General features: G+C 35.9%; 1 protein-coding gene across 6 annotated transcripts in view; it reads right to left on the minus strand.

The window, feature by feature from the left end:
• The window catches only part of tnikb (TRAF2 and NCK interacting kinase b), a 71,577-nt gene extending 69,389 nt beyond the window's left edge, over nt 1–2,188 (minus strand). For 3 of the 6 annotated variants that reach the window (XM_073864014.1, XM_073864015.1, XM_073864012.1), the window contains exon 1: nt 1,800–2,187. In XM_073864014.1, coding sequence (XP_073720115.1) covers nt 1,800–1,856 — 57 coding nt within the window. In that variant the 5' untranslated portion in view covers nt 1,857–2,187. Of the gene's footprint in view, nt 1–1,799 lie in introns of all 6 variants that reach the window. The other 3 variants (XM_073864018.1, XM_073864017.1, XM_073864016.1) reach the window with 2 other exon arrangements.
• Nucleotides 2,189–10,867: the final 8,679 nt, after the last annotated feature.

Here is a 10,867-nt window from a genome sequence, read left to right on the forward strand (position 1 = left end):
GCAGTTACAAATCTGATTGTTGATTTAACGTTTTAATTAATTCAGGGAATCCCACAACAAGTGTGCAAATAAAGGCTCGTGAGAAAACATGATGCAAATCCTTCAGCTGGGATGTGCACTATATGTGTAACATTGTTCATATCAGTCTCAGGGAAACATACGCTTTCCCTATGTGGCCATGCATGCACACTGTACTGGGTGACCTAATTTTTAAGCACAAAAGATCCTGAGAGAGCGCAGATCTCTTGACAGAGCCACTGTACCGTTTCTGGTTTAAAGACTCTCTCAAATGCCAAACGCCTACTCGGTGATGTAAACCCAGACATGGTCGTTCAGAACAGCAGCCAGCCAGGCACGCCGAGTGTTTTTTTCACAGGGCGAACGGACTGAACGTGACAGATAAGAGACTGACAAAGTCTGAAAGGAAACTTGGTAATGCATGATGTGACATGAGCCATGACTTGCCCATCTTGCTTCAAAAACTATGCTGAATAGTTTTGAATACCTAAAGACTGCTCAATATAACGGGAACGACATCAAAGGACAGGTGATCAGTTCCTCATCTTATGAGGAACGAAGGTTTGCTGTATTCAAAATGACAATACAAGATATTACTATAGTAAAAATGTCTTAACTTCCCTCTATCAACTGATTACCTCACAACAAATCATGTCTAGGCATGACCAAAGCAAAGCAGGTAGAATCATGTTGCATAACTAACATGCCTTCAATCAGGGTCTGTGTCATATCCTTCGATGAATCTGATACAAACCCAAAATAAGGCACAAGTTGCCCAACACACAGTGTCTGTCCGTCCAGACAACACCTGTCAAACTGAACAAACAAACGACAATGCAACACAAAAATATAAGGTTTCATTCATTTACATTTAGATGACATGAACTAACAATGACTTTCATGCAGTATTTTTACCACATTTTTAGTCTTATAAATGCTGTATTGCTAGTTCACTTACGTAGTTATATCATAGTTAAATGAGACCTTGCTATTAAGTGTTACAATATAATAAATTCACATATTCTGCACTAATGTAAAACATCTTGATATTGTTATCCAATTATAGCGAATTTCCAATAGGAAACAAAGCTGTCTGCATTGCACATGCTGTTACTTATTATAGTCCTGTCATGTGGGATTTCACTCCGATAAATAACCGATAATTACAGTAGACACGTTAAAGACAGGCCTATATACAGTATCGGTGTAAAATATCGAGCTCTGATTTGACACGTTTACACGTCACAGAGTGTAACTTAAACGAGAAAAAACATCATCGGGATGACGCAAAAACCGACAAACTGTAATAATAAATCGATCAAAAATTTCACCAAATTACAGTATCATTTTCGGTGTCGCTGTAAAGTAAACGATATTACAAAACCATACGGTGGCCTGTGTGTCGATAAAGGAGATTTATGAGCACCAAAGTGACTAATGGTTATTGAATAGGTTTCTTTATTGTAACTGTGTTGTATATTTACACACCCTTCCTGCATTGCTATAAAACCCAAACGAGCTGTACCAGTACAATTTTCGCGCTATTACCTTATCACTCACTCGAGGACTAGCATTGTGTTTAAAATAAACCCTGACATTAAAGTACTGTGATTTGTGTGCTGATAACCCCCATTTACGTGCATGCACAAAGCACATTTCTGTGCAATAGATGTCAGGTGCGCGCATTTCAGCTCGTGCATTTGCCCCACACCACCATTGATGGCGAGATGCTGAACATATTTCAAGCACTGAAAGTCATTTCATCGCATCCGTCCACTCACCCGCAAAGCAGACAGGTCGATTTCATCCAGACCCCTCGCGGGAGAGTCACTCGCCATGATTATCTTCGCGTGAACCGAAAATTCAACAATATAATGTCCGTATTAGCATGTATACAGAAGCCAAAGACAGCCGTATTATGAACCAAACAGGTCTGGATTCGCTTCAATCGGACCAGATAAAGCTCCCGGATGAAGCCCAAGCCTCGGGCGGATTATGATCCACGGTTTCGGATGTATGGAGCCGTCCTCTGCGGTGATTTTGGCGCTATATGAACGCGGGTGAACGAGACATCTCGCGCTCGTACCGACGGTTTGCCGCTGCACGAGTCCGAAGCACCAGCGCGCGAGTGGACGCGTGAATTAGGGATCGTCGGGGAAGGCGTGTCAATCACTGGGGTTTCTAGGGAGTGGTCAGAGTGGGGGCGGGGCTAAGTTGCCTTAGATATACGAGTTTATGCAATTGTTTACAATCACACGGTGACATTTTATACATTTTAGAGTAATATTGCAGTCACTGTGATGTGATATAGTCAATTGTTTTGTGTATAGTATGTGTTTGTGAAGGGTGTTTATTTTTTTTTCTTCGTTTGTATAAATATTGAATTTAAATCCATTCATAATTTTTGTTAAAATTTTGGAAAAATCCCACTATTGCTGCTTTTACTTGTGGATATTACATAAATTATAAAAAATTAAAACAATAAAACCCACACTACATAAAGGGAGTAATTTTATATTTTTTAATGTATGGTTCATAATGGTATTTGTAATGAGAACCATAAGTTATTTTACCTACATATTTGGTTGTTATTATAACTGCTACTGTTATGTTAACATTAATGCATTTATCCAAAGTGACTTACAGTGCATTTCATACATTTTTTGTACATTCAATGTATGTGTTCCCTGGGATCAACTCCATGACCTTTGCATTGCAAGCACAATGTTCTACCCACTGAGCCACAGGACACATGTCTGTTTTGCACAGCTAATATGTTCAACACCAGCCAGAAACAGGAAGCCACATTTCAGACAGTGAGACACAAACAACACACTTCCTCTCACCTTCCGTCTATATAAGCAGCATATTGAAAAACACAACTTTCCTCTTTGCATGTGCCTTGGCAGAAAACATACCCTCTTTGACACAGACACAGCCTATTGAATGCTGCTATTGAATGTCATGAACACACCTTTAATTCACAATAGGTTTTGAAATGGTAAATGAAATGTATTCCTAGATCCCATGATTGAAATGAACTATATGATGTGTGAGAAATTTAGTACATACAAGCTTTCAAACTGGAATGAACTCTTTGAAATTATAGCAATCACATTTAATTAGATTCATTTAGAAAGATGTGCTGTGTCTGTCTATCAGTGGCCATACAGAATGCAAGCGCGGTGAGCACGTTACGTCATAATGAATTAAACTCCACTAAGGTGAATTAGTGCTCCATCTAGTGGTGAATGTTTAGTATTATTCAACAGAAAATGAGATTTAGGGATAGTTTTCTGGAGAGGGTTTATCCTAGTCCCAGACTAAAATGCATGTTTGAGCTGCCTTAAATTAATAACGCTTTGTATTGACATATCTTAACATATATCAGTGCCATCGTTTTGTCTCAAGATGTACACTAGTATTGCTTTTTGTAAGGTTTGTCTTAAAAAAAAAAAAAAAAAACTCTTTAAATGTTCTATTATAACTAAGGCCAAGTCCTGGATTAATCTAAACCCTGTCGGGAAACTATAAATTATAAATTAAATGTCTAGGGTTCAAAAAAGTTATTTGGAAAACCAAAAATAGTTCCTATATGGCATTGCAACTTCAATAATGAAGCTCTCCTGTTGTTAAAGGAACAGTTTACCCCAACATGAAAAGTCTATCATCATTTAGTCACACACCTGTCATTTCTAACCCACATGACTAAGAACAGATGCACATGAGAATGTTGACAGCCTCAGAACCAATTCACTTTCATTAAATGAAAAACAAAAGTAGTTTCAACTGATGAAAGAAAAGTTTGAAACAACATGGGAGTGATCTGTTTTTGAATTTAGGTATTTTGGGTTAACTATCCCCTTACAGGGGAATTTTTTTTTCCAAGGACCCGGTTAAAATTTTAATAGTTACTAAGCATATTCTTACCTTATCCTACCAGCATAATTTTACATGTATGTCAGTAATAAACAAAAACACATTATCTCCTGAATCATGTTAATTCAAGGTATGTGTTTTTAAAGGTGCAGTGTGCAATTTTTAAAAGGATCTCTTGACAGAAATGCAAAATAATATACAAAACTATATTTTCAGGGGTGTATAAAGACCTTTTTATAATGAACCATTATGTTTTTATTACCTTAGAATGAGACGTTTTTATCTACATACACAGAGGGTCCCCTTACGTGGAAGTCGCCATTTTGTTCCACCATGTTTCTACAGAAGCCCTTAACGGACAAACTTTTTTTTTACTAAGTTGTCTACGACAATGACTTTTTCCTGGTGGCGGCTATCATAGCTTCCCTATGCATTTCAAAAGCGATGGGTAAGCAGTGGACTAAGCCGTTGGTTGCAATTCGCAAACATCACCACTAGATGTCACTAGAATTTACACACTGCACCTTTAAAGCAACACTAAAGTTATTTTTACCTTGAAATAACCTATCCAAAAAAGTTTCAGTCATTCATCCATTCGAAACAGGGTGAACGGCACTTTCACATTCGCTTTGCAGCTCTCTATCAGCCAAAACCCCACTAAAGAAGTTTCCAACCGTCGGGGTCGCGGTCCTGTAGTTCGAGTGAGAACTACAAAAACTTGCTTTACGGCAGGCCTACAATCCAATCAGAGCCAGCTTTGCTGCAGTAGGCTAAATTATTTACGACAGTGCTAATGGACAATTCCGCTTCCAACCTGTAGGGGGAGCAAAGAGCAAAAACTCTTTAGTGTTGCTTTAAGAGGGTTTTTTGTTTGTTTGAATTACATTTGGACTTGACACTTTTTTAAACGATCTTGAAGGCTTAGCAGTAGCAAGACTGACATGGTTATTAGATGACCCCTATGTAAATATCCCCTTTACAACACTTATATATAATTTATAACAAATTTTATTGACCCCTAGCTAAGCATTGAGGACCACCAGGGGTCCCAGGACACCACATCGAGAATCCCTTCCATACCAAACCATTTTTGGTTTCTCAAAGAATCATTTAATGAAGGTTCTCTAAGAATAATTTTTTTCTTAGCTGTTTATAATCTGTTTTTACCACAAATAACCTTTTGTGAAACAGATATTAAAGTTTTGACATCTTGCTAACTTTTCCCCATAACATCTTGTATCTAATTCTCTGCTCGTAAAATAACATGTTTCCAGTGTAAAGACTTTCTTACACAATAGCTTTCATCTTATCAGAAGACTGTGGTATGTGTGTGTTACATTACTATCATACCCATCTTTCAGTAGTTATATAGCTAAAGAGTCTTGTTTAAGTGTCACTTTAATCTGTAAATAAAAAACAAACAAAACAGATCATACTCCATTCTTGCTGACTTCAAAACCTGCTTGAGCTCAAGCATTAAGCTGCTCTTTCAATGTGTTATCTGTTGCAATAACATTAGCATTGGCTTTGTTTAAGAGAGAGAATGGGTTTCTGCTGACAGTGCGGTATAGTTTCAGCAATAGCTTCCTTCATTATAAGATCCTTTGTTTTCGTGTGGCTTAGCTTGATCACATTTCAGGCTTTGAGAATTGATTCGATCCTGTTCATCATGATCACTTATGTTTAGATTTGTTGTTTAGATTCAAGCAAAGAAGCACCTTGGACTAATGGACATAATAACGTTAACAAAATAATTCTTACTGCATGGTATAAATGCCTGATATCAAATAACAAATGCAGATACTGTCTGATAAGCAATTTATCAAGAAAAACCTGTGTTATGCAACATTTCTCCTCCTTTGTATTTCTAAAGAGTCATTCAGACATTATGTAGATTAATCAAACCTGTAGCACCAAAAGCCTGATGTCATAAAATGGAGGAAAAAGAAGAAGGTTACCAAAGAAAGGGAAGTTAGATGTACCTGTTATGATAGTCTCATTACATCATACATTTACATTTATGCATTTGGCAGATGCTTTTACCCAAACTGATAAGTGTATAGCATTCAAGCTATACATCTTTATCTATAGACCCCTTCAAGGTTTGTAAACATTGAATGACTATCGGGTGCGCGCGCAGCATGGGGTCAAACTGTTCATATAATCGAGGCTTTAAAATGTAATCTAACAGGGCTGAAAAATTATGACTTACCTCAAATGAAGTGAGCACTACAAACACAAGCCTCTTTGATATTTGCATTGTCTCAGTCTGCACGTTAATTGCTTGCAGCCGCAGATGTTGTATTTTTTTGTTTTTGAGATTCTGCATGAATCACAAAAACTTAATGGAAGACCTGGTGCGATTTTCACAGCCACGACGTAAGTAGGCATTTTTGACGATACCGAATAATACGCAACTCAATCTGCTGTAATGACTTTTCTGACCCTGACATATGCGCAGTGGGAACCGACTGTGACGTGAACGGTGAAGGGGTCTATATGTTTTAGGGATAAAACCCATGAGCATCTGAGCAACAGCAACATTTTCTCAAAAAGGCTTTAATGGCAGACACATTGGGAAAAAGGCTTTTGAAATGATGGTATTTTTATTTTTTTCACTTCTCCTTAAAGGAACAGCATGTAGGATTGTGGCCAAAACTGGTATTGCAATCACAAAACTGGTGGCCAATACACAAAATGACAACATAAACATCAGTTGAGGGCTGCAACTCCACTTTTTAAATGACAATATCCTGGCCAGACCACTGAAAATGAATTCTTAATATCTAGTGACACATCAGGGCCATTTTATGATTAATTGATATACATTTCTTACATACTGTTCCTTTAAAGGTGCACTGTGTAACTTTTAGAAGGATCTAAAGACAGAAATGCAATATAATATAACTATATTATCAGTGGTGTATAAAGACCTTTGAACTGTTATGTTTTTATTACCTTAGAATGAGCCATTTTTATCTACATACACCACAGATCCCTTTACATGAAAGTCACCATTTTGCGCCGCCATGTTTCTACAGTAGCCCTAAACAGACAAACAGCTCTACAGAGCGCGTTTTATCACTACTGTAGAACAACATGTTTATCCTTTGGCGGCTACTGTAGCTTCTCTATGCGTTTCGGTGAATGGTGGACTGAGCTGTTGGTTGCAATTCACAATCTCACTGCTAGATGCCACTTAAATCTACACACTGCACCTTTAAGCTCAGTGTGTAAACACATACACCTATTAGGGCAGTACGAAATAAAGTACTGTGGTTATAATGCAATGGTTTGCAATACTTGAAAGATTTGAATACCTCAAAAAGTTATGTATAGTCAAAGTTTTAGGTCGATGCAAGACCCTAACCCTAATGCAGACTTGCGAAACAAAAAGAGCTTTCTTTTTTCCAAAAAGAATGTGAAACATGTATGTTTGTTATATAATTTTAAGTTTTCCTTTTGCTATTATTTAATTTGATTTTACAAAATCAAGCATTTTCATATTGCATATCATATATTGTATTTTTCCTTGTTTTTCCTTCAATATTGTGTAGCCTATTACACCTACACCTTATAATATGTTGTAATGCTCTAATATTGAGGATACAATTAGGATTTAATTTGGGTCGTTGTCAGATGTAAATACTGATTTGGTAATGACTAATGGTTAGATTTACAATAAATGCACGGTCAGATCTATTGTGAAAGTATGAGTAAATTGGTATCAGTCTTTAGGTGTCTAGACCACACCTAATATTGTGAAACTTTTTATGATATAAGTGAGAAAGCAAACAACACTTTTACAATTTCCCTTTTTCATCATGACAAGGGACGTGTACAAGTGCACACACACGTCTGAGAGTTTTATGCAATGTTCAGACACACAAACCTGAGCATTGGACAACATGCCTGAAATCCTGCTCTTGATCCTTTTCAGATTTCAGAAGGACAAAAATAAAGCTCTGTGCATGTGCTTTGTCTTTAAGGAAAAACACACTCCAAGCAAACTTATTTCAACGAGAGTTATATTTAAAACCAGCTGGCAATTTGAGAGAAAAATTATTATATTTGTATGAGGGAACAGTAGATATCTAAACACAACACACACAGCAAGTTTTACACTTGTGCATTTGCACTCATTTGCTACTCCCATGAGACGACCACAGATACAACCGCTAATACATCAGTGAGAAGTAGGTCAAAAGTCTGTATCAGCGACAATTGTTCAGCTGTAGTTTATACAGACTGCGGTCTGCAGGGAACGTGACAGCTGTACATCCCCCAAAGATATATACACACACACTGACCACAGACACAGTAAGACACTGTTCACACAGGCAGTCATTGTAAGATCCACTAAAGACATACAGTCATAAGAAGAAATATAATCTTTTATTAAATCATTTGTTCAACAAACCTCAGAAATCTGAATGAAGACTACACAGACAGACATGTACAGTAAGGGAGAGTGAAGCATAAAGTAACACTTTTTGGTTTTGGCGCTATCATTAAAAAAACTATTTCAGTTAGATTCATTTTTTTTAACACAATCAACACACACACATCTCTGCTACAAATGGACACTTAAAGTTTGTTTGTGGGACCTACCTTTATCATACAATTACACCGAAAGAGACAGGTGTGCAAACATTACAACTTATACCCCATAGGTGGGGTTAATTGTAACAAACAGAGGGTTTGTTGTGACACCTGCCAGAAAATTTTGTTTAAACACAAATAATTCAATAAAATTCTGTCTATAAAGGCTACTAAAGGTGGATGTGTGACTGTAATAGATATCCATTCATCCTAGATTCTTCATCTAGCTATTATTGTATTATGCATCAATGCATATAAATATATTTTTTCGAAAGGGCTGCACAATTAAGACAAAAAAAATCATAATTGTGAGTTATTTCCCCTAATATTGTATTTACAGTTATCATTTTGAATAATAGTATTTACATTGTTTTCATTTCATTATCATTGTATACCTGAGGCTTAATTGTAATACAACTAACCGTGCTATGTAACAATGTTTTCAATCCCGGCTATGAGTTACTAGTACTCGCTGACATGTTTTAAAATGATGTTATGTTTCGGTAACAAGACAGTGATTTAAATAATATAAGGTTGGATTTGGTGACTTACACACCCAACTCAGAAATCGGAAAAAAAACGTAAGATGAAGAACAGGGTTGGGGAAATGTACTTTTAAAAGTAATTACAATATTAAGTTACTCCCCAAAAAAGTAACTAATTGCGTTAGTTACTTTTCATGGAAAGTGATACTTACGTTAGTTTTGTGTTACTTTTCTCCCTTTGCAGGTGTTTTTATGACTGAGAAGTTCTGCATACAGAAATTGCATGTTTCCATCGCAAAAAATGTCAAGCTCTTGTCTGCCATCTCTATTTCTGATTGAAACTGAGTGTGTAATTCTACATTAATACACTGTAAAAAATTAGCTGTAATTATGCAGCTGGTTGCCAGCAACTTACTGTAGAAGATAAAGACTGAAAATGTTTAAATTTAACTTTGAACAAACTGTTGCCAGTAAATAACATAAATGTAAAATCTACAGTAAGTTACTGGCAACCAGCTGCCAGTAATCCTGTAATTTCTACAGAAATCTTTTACAGTGTAGGTTCAGTTTAATGCAGTACATTGTTTTTTTAACATCTATTAATTAAACTGAAAAGTAACTTGCATTACTTTTGAATAAAAAAGTAAATATTAACTATTAATGTGTACATTTATAAAGTAATGCGTTACTTGACTCGTTACTTCAGAAAAGTAATATTATTACGTAATGCACGTTACTTGTAATGCATTACCCCAACACTGATAAAGAAATTTCCATGCTTTCAAAACACTCTTTGTTCAATATCTTAACCAAAACACATAAAACTTTACAAATTCAAAGGGGATCATTTTCTGACAGTATAAGAGAAAAAGACCAAGAGCACAGATTGCTCTATAAATTAGTAAAGTAGCCGTGTTACAATTAACCCGGCGTTAGTTTGAGTCCCGCTTACCCCTAGATGTCAAAAGTTTAGGGTCACCTACTAATTTTTATATTTTTTCACATTTGAGAATAATAGGAGCTCATCAAAACTATAGAATAACACATACACAAATATGTGACCCTGGACTACAAAACAATCTTAAGTCACACGAGTATATTTCAGAAATAGCCATTGTATGGGTCCTAATTATCAATTTTTCTTTTATGCCAAAAATCATTACAGGATATTATAAAAATATGTTTCATGAAGATATAATAAATATCTCAAAACTTTATTTTTGTGAGTTGGAATTGCTTAGGGCTTAATTTGGACAACTTTAAAGATGATGGTCTCAATATTTAGATTTTTTGCACTTTCAGATTCCAGATATCGCCCAAATTTTGTCCAATCCTAACAAACCATACATCGACGAAAAACGTATTTATTCAACGGGGTATAAAATGTTATAAAATCTCCCTGTGGTTTTGTGATCCAGGGCATTTGTGAAAACCCAGCTAATGTCATTTTTGTGCTTAATTGTTTTCTACATAAAAACATACTGCATAATGTAAAGAACATTGTGTGAAAATATAACCTTGATATCTTCAATACGGACTGAGCAAGGTCATATCAAACACTGAAATTAAACTGAAATCAATGATTAAAACAAAAATTGATCCTCCTTAGACTTTAAGATTTCACAGACAGGGTCACATGCTTTTTAAACGGTATTAAAAGAGTTCCCATCTTTTCTGGACCACCTTTTCTTCATTATTTGGTCCGAGTCATTTATTTCAAAACATTGGTTTTATGATGGAAGAAATGACCATGTCCCCCACATCAGTAATTTCAAATATTCAGACATATACCTTTTTAAAAGGTTTTAAACTCCATGATAAACATTTCAATCAAATGACCCTAAACTTTTGAACGCTAGTCATATGGGCGATTCTCACGAAAA

The sequence above is a fragment of the Misgurnus anguillicaudatus genome, chromosome 25 (genome assembly GCF_027580225.2).
Source record: "Misgurnus anguillicaudatus chromosome 25, ASM2758022v2, whole genome shotgun sequence".
Lineage (NCBI taxonomy): Eukaryota > Metazoa > Chordata > Actinopteri > Cypriniformes > Cobitidae > Misgurnus > Misgurnus anguillicaudatus.